This window comes from Nuphar pumila, chromosome 1, assembly GCF_984573655.1.
Source record: "Nuphar pumila chromosome 1, dmNupPumi1.hap1.1, whole genome shotgun sequence".
Taxonomy (NCBI): Eukaryota; Viridiplantae; Streptophyta; class Magnoliopsida; order Nymphaeales; family Nymphaeaceae; genus Nuphar; species Nuphar pumila.
In genome coordinates, this window is record NC_143249.1 from 22,258,150 (window position 1) to 22,281,096 (window position 22,947).

At 36.6% G+C, this 22,947-nt stretch overlaps 1 protein-coding gene across 1 annotated transcript in view; it reads left to right on the forward strand.

Annotated features, from left to right (window-relative positions):
* The window catches only part of LOC149848322 (phosphatidylserine decarboxylase proenzyme 3-like), a 227,461-nt gene that overhangs the window by 81,516 nt on the left and 122,998 nt on the right, over positions 1-22,947 (forward strand). Inside the window, exons 8-12 of the mRNA XM_089990766.1 lie at positions 2,148-2,231; positions 2,579-2,670; positions 4,506-4,661; positions 4,845-4,929; positions 11,833-11,944. Coding sequence (XP_089846892.1) covers positions 2,148-2,231; positions 2,579-2,670; positions 4,506-4,661; positions 4,845-4,929; positions 11,833-11,944 — 529 coding nt within the window. The remainder of the gene's footprint in view (positions 1-2,147; positions 2,232-2,578; positions 2,671-4,505; positions 4,662-4,844; positions 4,930-11,832; positions 11,945-22,947) is intronic.

Genomic DNA, 22,947 nt, shown 5'->3' on the forward strand with positions numbered 1-22,947 from the left:
GCCCCAACGGTCAGATTTATGACCGTTGGGGCTCCCAACGACTACATGGGAGCCCTTGTGGTCCCCTTCTTATGACTCCCTCCTCTATAAATAGAGGAGGTTTTCCTCTTGTAAGGTATTGGGTTTTCACCCTTCTCTTTCTTTCTTCAATAATATTCAACTTATGACTTTAAGTCATTTTCTACTTTTGTGAGTTTTGTGTGTACACCTTTAGTGTTTGTGTTCTTGGCTCTTGTGGTCACTCTTAAAGAGTGCTTTTGCTCTATTGGTGCTTCCGCCTCTTTTCATTACAACCTACTTGTATGGATTGCGTTCCAAGAGTTGATTGCTATAAAATCAAGCATGTAAATCACCTGTATGGCAAGATTTCAAAAGAAAAGAAAAGACCTAAAATCCTATTTGATGGATGTTTGCCTGTGTGTCTGCCTGCATGCTTGTTAGTTTTGAGAAGAATAAAAGCACTTGATTAAAGCATAATCAGAAGAGACAAACTTCTACAAGTTACCCACGGCCATTATATTCAATTTAGGATGTGAAACAAGAGGTGGTCCCAGTCATGAAAGTCTGGCCTCTGAAGGGTTGCGCACAAAAGTACATGGGAAAGAATAAACATGTTAACGGTAAAATCTTGCAGGAAGACTCAAAGTGTGACTGTGCTTTCCCTTCCAAACAGCCCACCAGGCTAGCAACAACCAACATTGCCTACAAATTTTCATCACCTACTCCTACTCAATGGATTCTGTTTGATGAGTCTCTTAGGCAAGAAGCATACCTCACCTCTGTACTCATATTTGACACGCCAATTCCATAGGCTTTCAATAAATTCACAATACCGGCAAAGATGTGGTGCAGACTCCTCCCCCATATTATACCAACGATCCCTAAAGACTCTAGAGAAGAAAATCTCAAGAGTCAAAAGTATTATTTGATGTGTTCATAACATGATAGAAGAGTTGACCCATCTTTATTAGGGTTATAACAAAACAATCAAAAGTTGATGAAAATGCCTCTAACAGAAGAAAAAATAATTAAAACTTCGCCAGGAATACATATTCACAATATAGTACATGACAAACACTAAAATAGTATGTTCCAAGGCATGACCGACTTACTATTTTCATGCTTGCGAGTGTAGAATGAGCCCTAAGAAGGGCAATACAGTCTTTTTTCCACCCATCACCAGTATAATAACAAAGCCAGAGTGCCAGCTATATTAGACATTGCTCTTATTTACATTCTTCCTCTTTACCCTCTGATTTTTCTTCTTCTCATATCAGCTCTTCTCTTAGTTTTCTGTTGCATGGACATAAAGTGCATGACCAAGATGTAGGAGCCTGTGTATTTAGATCAAACAAGGAATCATGGGAAATCATGGGAGAGAAAACCTTTGGTTTTAGTCAAGAGATAAGAAGTCAAAATACATAAAAAGTTCAAGAAGAAAGAGATAGAAACACTAAACTAAGCACACCATAAAACTAAAGACGATAAAGCTAAATTATCAGCATTCTACACTTGGAAGAAATTAGTAAAGATGCCTTGGAAGGGCAAGAATATGTACAGGTAAATATATAAAATATATACTGTTACATGCCCCTTTTGGATCCAAAGCTGCAAGAGAAAGAATTGAGAGTTTAACTACAAGACCAACTTGAGAAGTCAAATGTGATTTGATAGGAAAACCTACTGTAATGAAGACATGCAAGAGATGTCATACTGGTAGCCTGTCATTTAATGATCATTTTCCACAAAATACATGGTAGCCTATAACCGTAATGTCCTTTTCCCACTAAATTTGCGTGCATGTGAGGGTGTGTTCATGTGCATATATCACGCTGGTAGGTTGTCATTTTAATGCCCTTTTTTCACTAAACTTGTGTGTGTGTGAGCACATGCATGTTCTATGTTGCATTTTTACACACATGTTATTTATGTATGTCCTGTCAAAATCATGTCATATAATATATGATCTCTATCTGTGTGAATGAAGGTTTGGTTTAAGTATTGTGCTAGTTCTTTCTCATTCAGGCAAGGCATGTACTCAATAAATCATGATCTTATGCATTATAGATGGTGATCATGTGTGCGTGTGTGTGTGTTGTTCTGTTTAAAATAACTTATCCTTCTTTACATTGTGCCAATATATGCAGGATGACAATGATGATGGACAACTATCTTTTAAAGAGTTTTCTGATTTAGTCCTTGCATTTGGTAATGAAGTGGCAACAAAAAAGGTGAGTGTGCTGTTGTTATACATTTTATTACTGCAGTTATGAAGCCCAGCACCATTCTTGGTGGGACCTAGTCAAAACCCAAAGTTCCATCAAAGGCTGGATTTGTTACAGCCAAAATTGGGATCCTAAAGTGGCTCTGAATCTCTGGGTTTCTGAGGCGTTCATGTCTAATCCCCACCTGCCATGTCAAATGCTCAGTTTTTAAATGAGGTCTTCAGATCCTCAATAAGTTTAAAGCTGTAACAATCAATTGTCCCACAATGCTTCGACTTAAATTTTACAAAACAAATTATATGGCCCTCATTGTTCATGTCATGATAGCAACTCATGTCCACATTGTGATCCAGACAAAGGAACTTTTCAAGCAAGCAGACCGTAATGGTGATGGTGTAGTTAGCATTGATGAGTTGGCAGACCTTTTAGCTATCGAACAGGAAATGTAATGTTTTTTTCTTATGTCCCTTTTAATTTCGCTAGTAAAGTTAGTCTTAAATGAAGGGTGAAGTATCAGTGAAGTGTAACTTAATTTACATTTTGCAATCGCTTTTTTATTTAGTTCTAGATAACAAAATGTTGAGGAAGAATTATACTTTAGGTTCATGATGGAGGAGTTGTTTACATTATGCATTACAGTCATGTAAATTCGTTCTTTATTCTTTTGATACATTGTGCTTATGTTGAGGAAGAATTACAATGTGTTCTCTATTCTTGATTCCTTTTCTCTCTCTCATACATCAAACTTCATGTCATGACAAGAACGTTACTTGAACTTCTAATTGAGTATGTACGACATTATTTCTCTTTTTATCTTTTGTCTCAATCTTTTTCCTCTCTTTTGTCATACCTTTTTTTCTCTCCTGCTTTTCTTTTTTTTTACTATAAAAAGAGGGTCAGTAACCATCCTTATATTTCACACTCTTGTATGTATATATGTGTGTGTGTTTCCATGTCTACATAACTAATTTTTCAAAGTTTGACATGTTTGATTTGTTCCTGTGTCTGACACTGATGCCTGCCTTAGTGTCCAGATAAAATACTTCTTATCCTCCGCATTAGTTTGTGTTTATGTTGTTAATATGCTTGTAGTCTGACTAGAAAGTGAAATTCTCGTAACTTATTTGATCTTTAAATGTGCTTTCTTTTTCTACTTGTTAAGTCTGATTGTGCTGAAATTGACAATTGAAAGCAACAACTGCAACAGGGTTTAACATTTAAAAGATCTTTACAGAAACCATGCATTAGTCTCCCACTTTTGTGAATCTTTTTATTATTGGGATACACATGTTAGATCTCCAGAATGTGAGGCATTGATGGGCTTGGAGGCAGCATCATAGTCAGTTAGTATATGTAAGTTGGGTGGGGGACAGGTTCAAGCTACCCCTATGAACAGGTTTGGCATTATCATACCAAAATTGGGGTTTGTATTTATAAATCTGACTTGAACTTAATCCAGTCCTTGGTTCCACTTTACAAGACTTGAATTAACATGTGAGTCATCTATAGGCCTGCAAGATCCAAGTTATGTTGAGTTTTTGACCCTAAAGAAGAGAAATCCTGTTGGTACCAACTAATTTTGAAAGTTTAGAACTGCAGAATCTTTTCTACAGGTGGTTTGTACAAGTATCAACTCCCAGAATGTATTATTATTTTGGTTCATTTGATGTTTATTGAAATAAAGAATTTGTTCTTGACAAGAAGTTCACGGCCATGATCTTTTTATGTAATGGCCCTCAGATTTGGAAGATTCTGGAGTTTTTCCTTCATTACATTATAAAGATACCTCATTTTCTTTTAGATTATGTTTAGGGACTTAGATTATCTTGGTTACTGCCACTACAATTTTGAAAAAATGCTGCCAAAAGTGATTCTTTAAAGGTGCAAAATGATCATGATGCAAATCATGTAGGAACTGCAAAAAGCTGAGAATACTGGTTGGCTGTCATGCTTGAATTAAGGTCATGAGAAAATATATCATATTGTGGGTGATAAGAGGTGCACAAAAATGGTATTCAGCATCAACTATATTTGTGTTGCAACTTCAATCCATGCAAATTTATGGTTTTTGTGTCAAGGTTTTTAAATTGCATTTCTTTTAGTATGATTGCTTTGTCTATGGTGTAGACATTTATTTACATGTAATTTGTACTAAAATGCAATCATGGGGTGACACATGAAAGCTTTCTTTATATGCCAATAACTTCTTCTGTTGTGAATTGAATTCACATGCAGTGCAAGTGTAAAAATATTGATGTTATTTAGATGTAACTGTTGCAGGGATTCACTTATCAATAGCTGCCCTGTTTGTGGTGAGACTCTGGGTACCCTTGATAGACTAAATGATATTATTCACTTGACGTTATGTTTCGATGAGGGAACTGGAAATCAGGTTATGACTGGTGGATTTCTTACTGATAAACAAGCTTCATATGGGTAAGAAACACACACCCATGTTTTAGTAAGGTAGTTCTATGTTCTGTTTTTCAATATCTGCAGCTTAATTTGTCTTCCTATATACTTAAATTTGATTATATAGTTGTATAAGCTTCGTGTGCATGAGATGTGTGCACCTTTTTTTGTTCAAGTATTTTCTAATTACATATTTGTATTATCCAGGTGGATGTTTAAACTAAGTGAATGGGCACACATTTCATCTTATGACATTGGCCTAAAATCTGGTTCAAGTGCTTCACACATTCTGGTAAGCATGACTTTTTTATACACCATTTGATTAAATAAATGTTTAAATATTCTAAGGCATTCATGCTATATACACACATATAATCTAATTGGGATCTCATGACGCAAGTCATTTTGATTCAATCTGACATCATTGATGTGTTCAGCATGGTTGATTTGTCAGGAATTGACCCTTGGGTCATTTTTTTTCAATGAAAAATTGTGTTTTTATGAGTTGAGAAATTCTGAAGCGTTTTTTGCCATTGGTTTTGGATCGCCAAGAAAATCCTCACACATAGTTACCCAACAATCCAAATATCATTCCTCATAAAACAGACCATGTAAATTCGTATCTACGGGGTCAGATTTAGCAAAAAACAAGAAAAATAGAAAAAGGGTTTGTTACAGTGTATGTACAAACGATTGTAGCAAATCATTCCCCTCACCCACCACACACACACACACACACACACACACACACACACATATATATATATATATATATATATATATATATATATATAGAGAGAGAGAGAGAGAGAGAGAGAGAGAGAGAGAGAGAGAGAGGTGCATGGATTTATCTGTGAGCACAATGTTCATGCCCATTTTGATCTTGTTTTTATTTTTTTATTAAATTCTGACCATACAGATGTGTTCTACATGATCAAATTAGTGGTGACCGGCTTATGGATCGTTCAACTTCGATGCATAGGCATGTTTTTTTAAGGGTTGAAAAATCAATCGCCCACAAATTTTTAAGTTTCAAACTTTACAAAATCGTACTTTTTCATCGAATAAAGCATGAGCCAAGGATTGCTTCCTAACAAATGGACCACACTGGACATATCTGTACAGTTGGATTGGTGAAAAGTAGTGGGTATAACCAGTGCACTTGGGACATGCACAAAATCAATGGTGTACCATGTGCCAATTTTTAAGTTTCAAACTTTACAAAATCGTACTTTTTCATCGAATAAAGCATGAGCCAAGGATTGCTTCCTAACAAATGGACCACACTGGACATATCTGTACAGTTGGATTGGTGAAAAGTAGTGGGTATTGTAATGAGATATTGCGGAAATATAAAGAGTGCATGCAAGCACATACAACAATGAATAAAAGAGAAAATATCACAAGTCCACGAAGGGACAATACAAGCACAAGCCTTTAAGAAGGCAACAATATACAAAGCCTCTTATTGAAAAGAGAGAGGAGCTCTCCAAGATAAGAATACACAAGGGGATCACCCCTATTTATACAAGAGAAGGAAGAGGAAAAAGGAGGGCCAAAGGGCCTCAAAAGGAGAGCCAAAAGGGGGCTCCCATAGAGTCGTTGGGAGCCCCCAACGGTCACATTTGTGACCGTTGGGGGCTCCAACGACTTCTATGTTGGAGCCCCTTTAGGTCCTCAAAAATAATAAAAAAGAAATGAAAAAAAATAAAAAATAAAAATTACATTTGTTCAAAAAAGAAAAAATAATTGTTTTCTAAAACAACTGTGAAATTACAAAAATACCCCTATCGGGTATTGATGTAATAAACAGAATTTATATATATATATATATATGTATATATATACATATATAATAGATACATTTTAACACCCCCCTCAAACTTTACGGGGGAAGGACGAAAAGTTTGCCGAGAAGAAACATGAACCGAGGAGCCGGAAGAGCTTTAGTGAAGAAGTCTGCCAACTGATATTCTGAAGTGACATATGGCAGAGCAATAGTTCCTCGTAAAAATTCGTCACGAACATAGTGGCAATCCATTTCGATATGTTTCGTACGTTCATGAAAGGTATGATTGCTGGCAATATAGATAGCACTCTTATTGTCACAGCACAGCTTTGAGGCTTCAGTAATATCAACTCCCATATCTTTAAGCAAACTGCGAAGCCATACAAGTTCCATTGTTGTGGTTGCCATTGCCCGGTACTCAGCTTCAGTGGATGATAGTGAAACTTTTTGCTGCTTCTTGCATCGCCAGGCAATCAATGAGTCCCCTAAAAAGACACAAAAACCAGTAGTTGAGACTCGATCATTGGGATTACCTCCCCAATCTGCATCAGTATAAGCAAGAAGATTCAAAGGGGAAGAGGAGGATAGAAATAGCCCTTTATTGATGGTATTCCGAATGTAGCGGATGATTCGGAGAACCGCACTCATATGCACGGTTGTAGGAGCATGCTGAAATTGACTGACTGAGTGAACCGCATGAGTGATATCTGGTCTGGTGATGGTTAAATATGTAAGAGACCCAATGAGTTGTCTGTACCGTGTAGGATCTTCCATAAGAACCCCATCCTCTAACCGCAACTTGGCATTAATAACCTCGGGAGTCTCTACCTTCTTATCATCAGAAATCCCAGACTTAGAACATATATCTGCAGCAAGCTTCATCTGTGACAAAATATATCCTCTAGGAGAATATGCAACCTCAATTCCAAGAAAATATCTGAGAAAACCTAAATCAGACATATCAAAATTATCTTTTAACATATTTTTAACATTAATAATACTACTTTGATCATTTCCAGTGATAATCATATCATCAACATAAAGCAACAAAATTACAATACTAGAACCTGCATTTTTAACAAAAAGCGCAGTGTCAGTATAACAAGAATGAAATCCTAATTTTATCATGATATCACTAAAACGATCATACCAAGCCTTAGGAGCTTGTTTAAGACCATATAATGCCTTTAAAAGCCGAAGTGTTTGACCTTGCTTAATATTTATTCTGGGTGGTGGATCCATATAAACTTCTTCACTTAAACTTCCATTTAAAAAAGCATTTTTTACGTCAAGTTGATAAATAGGCCATTTTTTGGTTGATGCGACAGCTATTAAGGTTCTGACACTTGTCATACGAGCTACGGGGGCGAATGTTTCTTCGTAATCAATACCATATTCTTGGGAGTATCCCTTAGCAACCAATCTTGCTTTATATCGTTCCAAAGAGCCATCGCTTTTAGTTTTAACTTTGAAGACCCAACGGCAACCAATAGGTTTTTTGTGTTAGGGTAGATCAACTACTTCCCAAGTATTGGCCTTTTTTAAAGCATTTAGTTCAACTTGCATTGCTTCAACCCAATGAGGTATAGATTTAGCTTGATTATAGTGAGTTGGTTCAAAATAAGAGTGTAGAGTTATCAAACATGCCCGATAGTTGGGAGTTAAAGAGTCATAGGAGACAAACCTATTTGGGGGTATTGATATTCTAGAAGAATGCCTAACTTGTGGTTCCTCAATGGATTCGGAAATTTGAGAGTATTTTTCGAGGGCACTAATAGTTTTTTCTTGATTTCTTCTTGAGTAAACATTTATATTGGCATTGCTATCATGAACATTTGTATTTGAATTACTATCATTTGAGAGTGTTATGTCAAGAGGGGATACCTCGTGAGTGTCATCTATGTTTTCAAGAGAATCTTCTTGTATGTCATCAATAAGATCATATAAGAATACATAATCGATTTCATTTGTTTCTTCTATTTTATCAAAACCGTTTTCTTCTTCGAGAAATGTTACATCTTTTGAAACATATAGTTTATCATTCTTAAAATCATAACATCTATACCCTTTTTGATTTTCACCATATCCAAAAAATACACATTCAATTGCTTTGGGAGATAACTTATCCCTTTTATGTAGTAGGACAAAACATTTGCAACCAAAAATACGAAGTCAATTAAAATCGGGTGAAAACTTAAAGAGTTTCTCATAGGGAGAAGCATTTTTTAACTTAGAAGAGGGCATTCTATTGATTAGATAGGTTGAGGTAAGAACGGCTTCCGCCCAATTTTTTTTTGGAATATTTCTAGACACAAGCAATGTTCTAGCGGTTTCTATAATGTGCCTATGTTTCCTTTCCGCTAGGCCATTTTGTTGAGGAGTCGTAGGACATGACTTTTGATGACAAATGCCATTTTGGTTTAAATAGTTTTGGAATTCGTGAGATAAGTATTCACCACCGGAATCGGATCTTAAAATAGATATGTTACTTTGAAATTGATTTTGAACCTTTTTATGAAAATCTTTAAAGAAAGTAAATACTTCCGACTTATGACTAAGGAAATAAATCCAAACATACCGAGTAAAGTCATCAATAAACGTAACATAATATGAATAACCCCCTTTAGACATAACCGGAGAAGGACCCCAAACATCCGAATGCACCAATTCAAAAGGCCTTGATGAGAAAAAAGATCTAGTTGGAAAAGGAATAGACTTCATTTTTCCAAAAATGCAATCTTTGCAATTAATTTCTTTTTCCTTACAAAATTTGTTTCCAAAAGGAAAGAGATACATTTTGGAATAACTTGGATGACCAAGTCTTTTATGCCAAGTTTCCATATTTTTTTCTTGGACATAAGAACAAAAAAAGTTTGTAGGGAGATCAAGATGGTCCATATAATAGAGGTCTCCCTTTCTATGGCCTTGCCCAATCCGCTTCCCGGACCGGAGATCCTGCACAAAGCAACCATTAGATGAGAAAGATATTTCACATCCATGGTCGGCAATTTGAGAAACCGAAAAAAGGTTTAAATTTAATTTGGGAACGACTCTTACTTTTGGAACACAAAAATTTTGAGAATCTTTAAAAGAGCCAATACTTGAAATTTTCAAAAAGGTTCCATCGGCCGTTGAGACACAAGAGTCCTTTGAATTGATGCAAACATCACTAAGTGCATTCTCATGAGGGGTCATATGAAAAGAAGCTCCAGAATCAAGGATCCAAGAATACGTACCGGGTGATGATGTTGAAGCAATGGCCGCACCCGATGTGGAGGAAGAAAATTTAAGCATTTGTTGGAGAGCCATAGATATTTGTCCAAGAGTTTCTTTAATGTCATTGTTTTTGCCTTCATCTTCTTTGGAGGTGGTTTCTTCAAGAGAGGCTACTTTAGGCTTGAAGGCTCCCATAAGCTTTGGACAAACGGGTCTAATGTGACCCGGCTCATTGCAATAATGACAAACAATCATTTTTCTTCCTCCATTGAAGTTCCCTTGTTTCCCAAAATGAGGAGGCTTATAGGTTCTAACATTGTTACCCGGTTTGGATACGGCAAGGACTTCATCAACATGCTTACTCATGCCAAGCCTTGTCTCCTCTTGAGTGATTTCGGCAATAGCATCCTCAATAGGAGGAAAAATAGATCTATGGAGAAGTGGGAATCTCACTTGCTCAAATTCGGAGCGTAGCCCAAAAAGAAATTGAAACAATCGCTCTTGTTCCATTTGTTTTTGTCTTAAATCAACATCTTTCATAGAAACCCACTTTGGCTCTAAAAGAGCCAATTCATCCCATAGTGGGTTAAGGGCACTATAGTAGTCTTGAATGCTAGAATCACCTTGCTTGGTGGTTCTAACTTTTTCTTGCAAGAAGTATGCTCTTGCAAGATCCTTTTGGGTATACATACCCCTCATAAAGGACCAAGCCTCATTGGCTCTACGAAATTTAGCTATATTAGCACATACCTTAAGCTCCACATTGTTCATAAACCACGCAAGGATTTTTGCGTGATTGCTTTCCCAATCTTCTACTTCCTTTTGATGATTTTCAATGGCCTTGAGACGAGCATCTCCCTCAAGAGTTTTTTCTTGATCTTCTTCCATTTTTGTGAGCATAAGCTTAGGTTCCGGAACGGTCCCCATGACATAACCCCAAAGCTTCTTCCTTTTGAGATTATTCTCCATTGCCGATGCCCACATCATATAGTTCTTTCCATTGAGTTTGAAAGAAAGATCAATCTTTGTCTCCATGATGTTGCCAAGAAGTGAGAAGATGTCCACCAAAATAAGAGATACACGAACCACACCTTTCCTTCAAGAATCGAGTGGCTCTGATACCATGTAATGAGATATTGCGGAAATATAAAGAGTGCATGCAAGCACATACAACAATGAATAAAAGAGAAAATATCACAAGTCCACGAAGGGACAATACAAGCACAAGCCTTTAAGAAGGCAACAATATACAAAGCCTCTTATTGAAAAGAGAGAGGAGCTCTCCAAGATAAGAATACACAAGGGGATCACCCCTATTTATACAAGAGAAGGAGGAGGAAAAAGGAGGGCCAAAGGGCCTCAAAAGGAGAGCCAAAAGGGGGCTCCCATAGAGTCGTTGGGAGCCCCCAACGGTCACATTTGTGACCGTTGGGGGCTCCAACGACTTCTATGTTGGAGCCCCTTTAGGTCCTCAAAAATAATAAAAAAGAAATGAAAAAAAATAAAAAATAAAAATTACATTTGTTCAAAAAAGAAAAAATAATTGTTTTCTAAAACAACTGTGAAATTACAAAAATACCCCTATCGGGTATTGATGTAATAAACAGAATTTATATATATATATATATGTATATATATATACATATATAATAGGTACATTTTAACAGGTATAACCAGTGCACTTGGGACATGCACAAAATCAATGGTGTACCATGTGCCATTTTTCAACCTTCCAAAAATCATATCTTTACACCGAAAAAAGACAAAGGGTCATTTCCTACTATTTTGACCATGCTGGACACCTCCATGGGGTCAGATTTGGTCAAATCAACCCCCCCCTATGAGTTCCAATTAGAGGTTCCTTACCTGCAAGGGTAGCAAACATTACCCCTATATATCTATATCTATCTATCTATCTATATATATATATATATATATATATATATAGAGAGAGAGAGAGAGAGAGAGAGAGAGGAAAACATGCATATATATATATATATATATATATATATATATATATATATATATTTATGTGTGTGTGTGTGTGTGTGTGTGTGTGTGTGTGTGTGTTGGTTCATGCCTACCAGCTCCTCTCTCTCTCTCTCTCTCACAAACCAACAGAGGTACCTCTTTATACATATATAGGGACTTATTTCATTTCTCTTTTCTCTCTTACAAATTTGCATTCAGGTTTTTGACCGGAGGACAAAAAGACTTGTTGAAGAACTCATTGACAGCAAAATTATATTGTCCATGCGTGCTATTTATCAATCAAAAATAGGGCTCACCCTTGTTAATATAGGTAAGCTGTAAATACTTTGCATCTAGGTGCTATGCAGGTGCATGCAAAAATATCCTTTGACTATGTTAGACATCTATGTTCCTGTTGTGTTTTTTCATGTGATTGTGATTGTGTTTACTTGATAAATCAATTGCATATGTGCAAGGCCTTTAGGCTCACTTATTTCTTCTTATGCATAGGGCATGTTTGAGATTTTATCTTTTACTGCTCAAACCTTAGATGGGAGGCTAACCATGCATTGGATATGTCTCATTATCCTGTACAGCAGAACTTTCATAAAACTTTGCTTCTGTTTACAAAACATAGGTATTCATTCTATCTGAGCATGATTTGGTGAAGAATCTGCTCCAGGCCATGAAACTGAAGTTTGATTCACAGATCACGTCAAGGGCGGACTCCTCCACATGTTTTGCAACGCCCCTGAGATTTTTAACCCTTGAAAAATGCTTGAAAATTAAAAACTTTTTTTTCTTTATTAAAATCGTCAACGGAAACATTTTAAAACAGGATTCAAAACCTCAGGCGAGTTACGTTACACTAAAAAATGATTATACTGAATTCAAAAAGGGATAACATGACATAAATAAAATACTTTCATTCAAAAGAACGATGTATCATTTAAAATATTAAAAACCCAAGACGATATCATGTGTTTGAATTCATTGTCCCGAAAAAAAAATGATTGGCTCGTTGTCAGTGCCCCAACATCTCGCATCCGCTCCGCAGCTATATCGTATTTCTTCACCTGCAATTATCTGCCCATAAAAAGGGTCAGACTTGTGATAATCTAGTAGGTATATACTAATTCCAATTAACTCAGGATATTAAAACATATTCAAGTGCCATAATTTATATATGCCTGTGCAATTCATATGTCACAATACGTTAACAGTTTCACATAGATTTATTCTACAGGAAAGTACATGCTTTACAATAATATCTAAGTAGGCATAATGTCATTCACCTAATAAGTCCATATTATTCGTTTGTAGGCGTGAAGTGTCATTTGTAATGAGATATGCGGAAATACAAAGAGTGCTATAAGCACTTGCAATGTCCTACAATGGACAAACAAAAGAGACAATAGCCAAGTCCACAAAGGGACAACACATACTCAAGCCTTGAGATAGGCAAAAATATAGAAGTCTCTTTATTGAAAGAGAGAGAGAGAGAGCTCTCAAGCATGAAAATATACAAAGGAGGTCACCCTTATTTATACAAAGAATCAAGGTAAAAAGGAGGGCCAAGAGCCTCAAAAGAAGAGCCCAAAAGAGGGCTCCCATGGAGTCGTTGGGAGCCCCCAACGACCACATTTGTGATCGTTGGGGGGCCCAACGACTCTATGGTGGGGCCCCTTTTTGGCTTTTACAAAAATAAGAAAAGAAAATAAAAAATAAAAAGAATTAAGAAAACCTAATTTAAAAGAAATATAGTTGTTTTATAAAACAACTATGTGAAAAGACATAAATACCCCTATCAGGTGTATATATATACATATTTTATACGCCCCCTCAAACTTTACGGGAAGATGACGAAAAGTTTCCCAAGAAGAAACATGAAGCGATGAAGGGCTTTAGTGTAGAAGTCCGTCAACTGATATTCTGAAGTGACATGAAAGAGTAATAGTTCCTCGTAAATATTCATCCCAAACATAATGACAGTCCATCTCAATATGTTTGGTGCGCACATGGAAGTTGTGATTGCTTGCAATATAGATGACACTCTTGTTGTCACAACATAACTTTGAAGCTCCAACAATATCAACCCCCATGTATTTGAGAAGACTGCGAAGCCAAACTAATTTCATTGTTGTGGTTGCCATAGCCTGGTATTCATCTTTAGTAGAAGAGAGCGAGACTTTATGTTGCTTTTTGCATCTTCAGGCAATTAAGGAATGTCCTAAAAAGACAAAAAAAACCGGTAGTTGAGATTCTATCATTAGGGTTACCTCCCCAATCTGCATCAGTATAAGCAAGAAGCTTTAAGGAAGAAGATGAGGATAGAAATAGCCCTTTATTTATGGTGTTTTGATGCATCGGATGATCCGGAGCACGATGCTCATATGTAGGGGTGGCAATCGTGTTGGGTCGGCGGGTTGGATTGGCGGGTCAGAACACCTCAACACGAACTCGAACCGTTTATTAAACGGGTCGGATGTGGCAAACACGTACACGACCCATTTATTAAACGGGTAACCCGACCCGACACAGTTAACCCGTTTAATAAATCGGTCGGGTCGACCCGACACGATTATATCTCTCCGTTAAAAGATGTTGCAAGCAGGAAATAAGAAGGGGGGGGGTGTTAAAATGTAACATATATATAATAATATTATAATAATATTATTATATATATATATATTTCTATTTTTTATTTTTATTTTTCTTTCATTTTTTATGTAATATATATTATCTAGTTCATATTGAACTAGATAATATAGTTTGGTTAAGTTCCAACTGGAACTTAACCAAACTGTCTAGTCATTGGACTAGTCCAACGACTAGAAGGGAGAGCTCCTTATGAGCTCTCCCCTTTGCTCTTGTATAAATAGGGGTACAACCCCCTCTTGTAAAGATACTTCTTGTAATGCTTTTCAAGCATCCCTTTACATAAATAAAATTATTTATTTGTGTGTGTTGTTCCTATTTTACCCTTTTTAAGGGCTTTGCTTAAAGTGTCTTTTAGACACTTCCTTTGAGTATTCCAAGGGCGATCGTGGACCACCACCATTTCATTACATGATATCAGAGCTACAGGAATATTAGATCTTGTAGAAAAGCTGCCTCAGTTTCCGTGCCCTTTGCAAATGTATTTCGCCACTTGAAGAGAAGTGTTTTATCACTTCATTGGAAGAGTTTCTACATCTTGTATCTCTTTCTTTTTCGTTCTTTTATTGTTCTTCTATTCTATCCCTATTCCTTCTCTTCCTTTGTAATCGATGGATGACAATGATAAAGTCACCATCATTCTCATGAAACTAAGTGATACGAACTATGTAACATGGGCTTCAATCATGAAGCACCATATATGGGAAAAAGGTCTTTGGGGGATTGTGGATGGTTCTGAGTCGGAACCTAAACTATCTCTTACCAAAAAAGAAAAGAGGGAGATAAAGAAGTTCCTCTATCGGAAGAGGAGAAAATCAAGGCCCTAGCCTCTTATCAGAAAAAATGGAAGGAGTGGAAAATGACTCATGCAAAAATAATGTCATGGCTTATCAATAGCGCTGACATTAAAAAGTGCTCAAGTCTTGCCAAGTTTGATCATGCCGATAAGGCATGAGAATACCTTAAAAATATGTATTCTCTTAAAGATATTGCACATGTGTGCAACCTCCAAGAAAAGGTTCGAATAATGACCTAAGGAGATAAAACGATTCGTGAATACTACAATGGATTGTCGGAACTTTGGGAAGAACTTTCTCTCTTAGAACCAAAGTGGCATTGTGTCAAAGACATCGAGCTTCGTCAAAAGCAACTAGATGCTGAACACTTTTATCAGTTTATAACTGGATTAAGGCCGAAATTTGAAACCACCAAATCGGCCCTTCTTCACCGGGGAAAAATTTTGTCCATTGTTGAAACTATTGAAGAATCAACAATGGAGGAAAATCGTCTCCGGAAAGGTTCCTCTAAAGTTGATGATGATTCTGTCCTAGCTATGTCTAGGCCTGGGAATCATACTCGCACTTACATGCCACCTCATTTTGGGAGGCAAAATGGCGAGTTTGATAAAAGAAAAGTGATTTGTCATCACTGTCATGAACCGGGGCACTATAGGCCTCAATGTTCAAAATTAAAGAAAAGAACTCATGCACAGTTGTAGGAGCATGCTGAAATTGGCTTGCAGAGTGAACCACATGAGCGATGTCTGGTCTGGTGATGGTTAGGTAAGTGAGAGATCTAATGAGCTGTCTGTAGGGTGTGAGATCTTTCAGAAGAATCCCGTCTTCCAACCTTAATATGGCATTAATGACCTCTGGAGTCTCTACCTTTTTATCATCTGAAATGCCAGACTTAGTACATATATTTGCAGCAAGCTTCATCTGCAACAAAATATATCTTCGAGGAGAATATGCGACTTCAATGCCAAGAAAATATCTAATAAAGCCTAAATCAGACATGTCAAAATTATTTTTTAACATGGTTTTAACATCAACAATACTATTTTGATCATTCCCAGTGATAATCATGTCATCAAAATAAAGTAATAAGATAACAATACTAGTACCTGCACTTTTAACAAAGAGAGTAGTGTCAGTATAACAGGAATGAAATCCTAATTTAACCATGATATCACTAAAATGATCATACCAAGCCTTGGGGGATTGTTTAAGACCATACAAGACTTTTAAAAGTTTAAGGGTTTGACCTTGTCCAATATTAATTCCGGGTGGTGGATCCATATATACTTCTTCATTTAAATTCTCATTTAAAAATGCATTTTTCACATCGAGTTGATATATAGGCCATTTTTTGGTTGATGCGACAACTATTAGAGTTCTAACACTAGTCATTCGGGCTACAGGAGCGAATGTTTCCTCATAGTCAATTTCATATTCTTTGCTACTAACCTAGCTTTATATATTTTTAGGTAACCATCGCTTTTAGTTTTAACTTTAAAGACCCAACGGCATCCAATAGGTTTTTTTATGTGGAGGGAGTTTGACTATTTCCCAGGTATTAGCCTTTTTTAGCGCATCTAATTTTATTTTCATTGCTTCAACCCAATGTGGTAGAGTCTTAGCTTGATTATAATGAGCGGGTTCATAATATGAATGTAAAGTTGTTAAACATGCCCCAATAATTGGGTGCTAAAGACTCATAGGATACAAACCTATTAGGTGGTATTGATTCTCTAGAAGAGCGCCTAATGGGGGGCTCTTCTAAAGATTCGAAAATTTGAGAGAATTTCTCTAGGGCACTAATAGGCTTTTCTTGATCTCTTCGGGTGTAAACATTAATATTTTCATTATTAGTACCATCACTTGGTGGTGACACATCAAAATCGGACACTTCACAAGTGTCCTCTATATTTTCAAGATGATCCATAGAATCATCATTTATGTCATCAATAAGATCATGTAAAAACATATAATCAATTTCATGTGATTTTTCAATTTTTCTAAAACCATTCTCATCTTCTAAGAAAGTTACATCTTTTGAAACATAAAGCTTGTCATTTTTGAAATCAAAACACCTATAGCCTTTTTTATTTTCCCCGTAACCTAGAAAAACACATTCAATTGCCTTTGGAGACAACTTATCTCTCTTATGCAAGAGAACAAAGCATTTAGAATCAAAGATGCGAAGGCGATTGAAATCGGGTGAGAATTTAAAAAGTTTTTCATAAGGAGAGACATTCTTTAATTTTGACGAAGACATTCTATTGATTAGGTATGTTGAGGTTAGGACGACTTCGGCCCAAAATTTTTTCAGAATATTTCTAGAAACTAGCAATGTTCTAGCGGTTTCTATAATATGCTTATGCTTTCTTTCTGCTAGTTCATTTTGTTGTGAAGTTTTAGGGCATGATTTTTTATGACAAATTCTATTTTATGTTAAATAATTTTGGAATTCATTAGACAAGTATTCACCACCGGAACCGGTTTTCAAAGTAGATATATTACTTTGAAATTGGTTTTGAATTTTTATATGAAATTTTTTAAAGAAGGAAAACACTTCCGATTTATGACTAAGAAAATAGATCCAAACATATCCGAGTAAAGTCATCAATGAAAGTGACATAGTAAGAGTAACCCCCTTTAGACATGACCGGAGATAGACCCCAAACATTCGAGTGCACCAATTCAAAGGGTCTTGAAGAAATAAATGTTCTAGTTGGAAAATGAATAGACTTCATTTTTTCAAAAATAAAATCTTTGCAATTAATGTCTTTTTCCTTCTAAAATTGTTTCCAAATGGAAAAAGATACATTTTTGAATAGCTTGGATGACCAAGCCTTTTATGTCAAGTTTCAATACTTTTCTCTTGGACATAAGAACAAAAATAATTTATAGGAAGGTTTAGATGATCCATATAGTAAATGTCCCCCTTCCTATGGCCTTGCCCAATCCGCTTCCTGAACCGGAGATCCTGCACAAAGCAACCATTAGATGAGAAAGATATTTCACATCCATGGTCGGCAATTTGGGAGACCAAAAAAAGGTTTAAATTTAATTTTGGAACAACTCTAACTTTTGAACAAAAAGATTTTGAGAATTTTTGGAGTTTAGAGTTCCAATACTAGAAATTTTCAAAAAAGTTTCATCGGTCGTAGAAACATAAGAGCCTTTTGAATTGGTGCAAACATAGATTAAAACATTTTCATAAGGGGTCATATGAAAAGATGCTCTGGAGTCTAAGATCCAAGAGTACGTACTTGGTGATGATGTAGATGCAATGACCGCACCAGATGTGGAGGAAGTAGCTTTAAGGATTTGTTGAAAAGCCATGGATATTTGACCAAGGGTCTCTTTGAGGTCACCATTCTTGCCTTCACCTTCTTTGGTGGTAGATTCTTCAAGAGAGGTTACCTTAGGCTTGAAAGTTTCATTGAGCTTTGGGCAAACGGGTTTAATGTGACCCGGCTCATAACAATGATGACATACAATCATTTTTCTTCCTCCATTGTAGTTTCCTTGTTTACCAAAGTGGGGGGCTTGTAGGTTTTTACATTATTGCTGGGTTTGGAAACAGCAAACACTTCATTAACATTCTTACTCATGCCAAGCCTTGTTTCTTCTTGAGTGATTTCGGCAATAGCATCCTCTATAGGAGGAAAGATGGATCTATGGAGAAGTGATGACCTCACTTGCTCAAATTCGGGACGTAGCTCAAATAAGAATTGGAACAATCGATCTTGTTCCATTTGCTTTTGTCTTAGTTCGACATCTTCTATAGCAACCCATTTTGGCTCTAAAAGAGCCAACTCATCCCATAGTGAGTTTAAAGCACTATAGTAGTCTTGAATACTTGAATCACCTTGTTTGATGGTTTTAATTTTTTCTTGCAAAAAATATGCTCTTATAAGATCCTTTTGGGTATACTCACCCTTCATAAAAAACCAAGCCTCATTGGCCCAACGAAATTTAGCTATATTAGCACATACCTTGAGTTCGACGTTGTTCATGAACCAAGCAAGGATTTTTTGCGTGATTGCTTTCTCAATCTTCTACTTCCTTTTGATGATTTTCAATGGCTTTGAGGCGAGCATCTCCCTCAAGAGCCTTTTCTTGTCCACCTTCGTTCTTTGTGAGATCCAATTTAGGTTCTGGAATAGAACCAGAGTTACCAAAAACACCTTTGGTATAGGGGAAGTGCACTTCCCCGAGACGCGTTTCAGAAGCGTGAAATGCGGCACTTCCGAAACGCGTGGGGAAGCGCATATTCAATTGAGGAAGCACGTCCCCCTTTAAAGTGGTACGCGTTCCCCTTTAAAGGTGTACATGTTTCCCTTTAAAAGGGGATGCGTACCCCAATAAAAGAAGACATGTCCCCCTTTAAAAGGGGATGTGTTTCAGATGCTTAATTTGGAAAGACAAATTTGCCCTTTAAAAAAAAAATTTAACACGTGAATCTGTTTCTTACTAAGGGTAAAATGGGTATTTTATAGAACCCGTGAAAAAACAAAACCGAAAGGGGCTTAGGGTTTTGCTTTTTCACGTATCATCCGACTCCTCCCTCTCTCTCTCTCTCTCGAGTTTTCGACGACCTCCGAGTTTCGGCTGTTAAAATATGTTGATCCTTAAATGTACATATATATATTTATATATATATATATAAAGATACGTATACATATATATATATATGTATACATATCTCTCTCTATATATATAAATATATATATTTTATCTTCCTAAAATACCCTCAAGGGTATTCTTGTAAATTAGCATTTTACGCATATTCCAATTGGAATATGCATTGTAATTTTTGTTTTATTTTTATTTTTTTGTTTTTTATATTTTTGGATTTCGTACCATATTGGGGGCCTCCCAAAAGTGACGTTGGGAGCCCCCAACGGTCACAAATGTGACAGTTGGGGGCTCTCCAACGTCCCCTTTGGGAGCCCCCAAGGTGGTCCCTTTTCATGCTTATAAATAGGGAATTTCCCCTTTGTATTTGGTATTCTTGAGGGAGCTTATGCTCCATTGTAATGGGGTTTTTACCCCTTCTCCATTATTCTCCAATGATATGCAACTTATGACTTTACGTCATATTTTTCTCTTTTTATGGGTTTTATGTGTTAGCACATTATGTGCTTATGTTGTTTCCCTTTAATGGGTATATTTGCACTCCACGTGCATAAGTATGGGTTCATTATTGAACCCAATGTATTCCAAGTCACTTTCTAACATCGGCGACCTCAAAAAATTCCAGCGATTAATCCTTTCAGGTACGCTCACTCTCTCTCTATCTCTTCTCTCACCCTCTCTCTCACACATGTGCATGCGTAGGCAATTAGACATATGGAAATGTGTGTCTGCTGACTTTGCACATGCTTCCATTTGTGTTCATGGACGTGAATGCTTATACTTGCTTTGTGAAGTGGATGATGATAAAATGGATCAAATGTGTTGATCTTGCAGTAGCTTTATCGATTGACAAGGCTACTTTGGACCCCCTTAACTGCAAGGGCAAAAACTCTAAATCAGGCTCCACAACTCATCACTCACATGTACAATAGAAATCTTTAATAATGATTTTCTCAACCCCACAATTGTGGAGGAGATTGCCATCACAGTTGGTCCTACGAGGAATCTTGTTGCCATGGCTGTAGCTGTCATTCGTTTCCCACATGCTGCTACCTTGGGCTGAGATGCCATAAAAAAAACCTGCTAGCACATGCTCTCAAATAATGATTGAACTGAGATGGATCTTATGCTCGTGAACTGAGATGTCTGTAGCTTTTTTCATCACCATCACTAAAACAAGTCTTGCACTGATCTTTCTTGAATTTGTGACATTGTTCATCTTTGATTCCATCTGATTACGTGTTCTTTGATCATCAATTTCACCTTTAGAAGAATACAATCACATAATAATGTGAATAATCTATGTACACAGAAGAAAGCGGACTCATGATATTGCGAAAATACAACTTGATGATGATGTATAGTTGTTGCAATCATGATCTTGCCTTTTGCTTGTGGTTAGCAGTAGAATGTTTTTTTCTCTTTTCTTTTTCCTACATCAGTCACAAACTCACACACAAGCCAACTTGCTACAAGTAGGTTTGTTCTTTTCCTTTGTTTAAAGCATAGTCACTTATATTAGTCTTTGGACATTACAAGTTTGTGAATAATCTTGGGAAATTTCACTTTAAATTTGAAGGAATATGAAATATAACATAAAAAGTAAGACGAGATTTTTCTTTTGGCAAAAGATAAAGAAAGAAGAAGTGTTTAAAATGTATGTGATAAAATAAAAATATATAATTATATTTTTGCTTCTCTTTCGATTCTTATTCGCTTTCCTTTCGCTTCTCATTTGAATCCTATGTCGCTTCCTTCTTCGCTTCTTAGATCGCTTCCGAGATGCTTCCTAGGTCGCTTCCCGGTTCGCTCCTAAGTCGTCCCGCGCCTCCTGCTTCCTAAAATTTTAGAAGTGCCTCGCTTCCCGCTTCCCGCTCCCGCTTCCTCGATTGACAACTCTGAATAGAACCCATAACATACCCCCAAAGTTTCTTGCCTTTAAGGTTGTTCTCCATTGCCGATGCCCACATCATGTAATTCTTTTCATTGAGTTTGAAGGATAGATCATTTTTTGCTTCCATAATGCCACCAAGAAGTGAGAAGAAGGGAGACAGTAGATGAAAAGTATACGTACCACACTTCTTCCTCTAAGAACCGAGTGGCTTTGATACCATGTAATGAGATATGCGGAAATACAAAGAGTGTTATAAGCACTTGCAATGTCCTACAATGGACAAACAAAAGAGACAATAACCAAGTCCACAAAGGGACACATACACAAGCCTTGAGATAGGCAAAAATATAAGTCTCTTTATTGAAAGAGAGAGAGAGCTCTCAAGCATGAACATATACAAAGGGGGTCGCCCCTATTTATACAAGGAATCAAGGTAAAAAGGAGGGCCAAGAGCCTCAAAAGGGGGCTCCCATGGAGTCGTTGGGAGCCCCCAATGACTCTATGGTGGGGCCCGTTTTTGGCTTTTATAAAAATAAGAAAAGAAAAATAAAAAAATAAAAAGAATTAAGAAAACCTAATTTAAAAGAAATATAGTTGTTTTATAAAACAACTATGTGAAAAGACATAAATGCCCCTATCGGGTATTATATATATATATATATACTCACGAATACATATTTTAACATCATTTACCTAATAAGTCCACATTATTGGTTTTTAGGTGTGAAGTTTACCTAATAAGTCTACATATTCATTTGTAGGCGTGAAATATCATTTACGTAATGCATCAACATATTTGTTCCAATTATACTGTAATCTATAGTCGATCCAAATTCAACATATAGTCATGCTACCACAATAGAAGAAAAGCCAAATCCATAGTTTCCTCAAATGAGTTATCACAACAAGCTTATGTAATTCACACAATCCATCAGAACCATTTTATTTAATCTTTTCATTCTTATAAGGTTTTACCATATCTCGAAATACGTCCCTCGTCGGATTACTTGGTTTTGGACATATACACCCTCATAGAAGTCGGACTGGCCGCATCCTCTGGTCTTGAACATGTACATCCTCATAGAGAAGGGACTGACCACATCACCTGGTCATGGATTTATCCTCACAAACATCATCCTCTAGGGAACTGTTCCTCGACAGGTTACCTGATCTTGGAAAATTCATCGAGTGAATTCTGGTGTCGTACATGCATAAACACAGTGGACCGCTCACAGGGTCAAAGGCCACTATTCAGGTATAAGCATGTACAAAGTCAGTTAACACAAGATTATCAACCACCTCTTTGGGCACTAACTGTAACACCCCAAAATTTCAACTTGTAAACTATGTAAAATA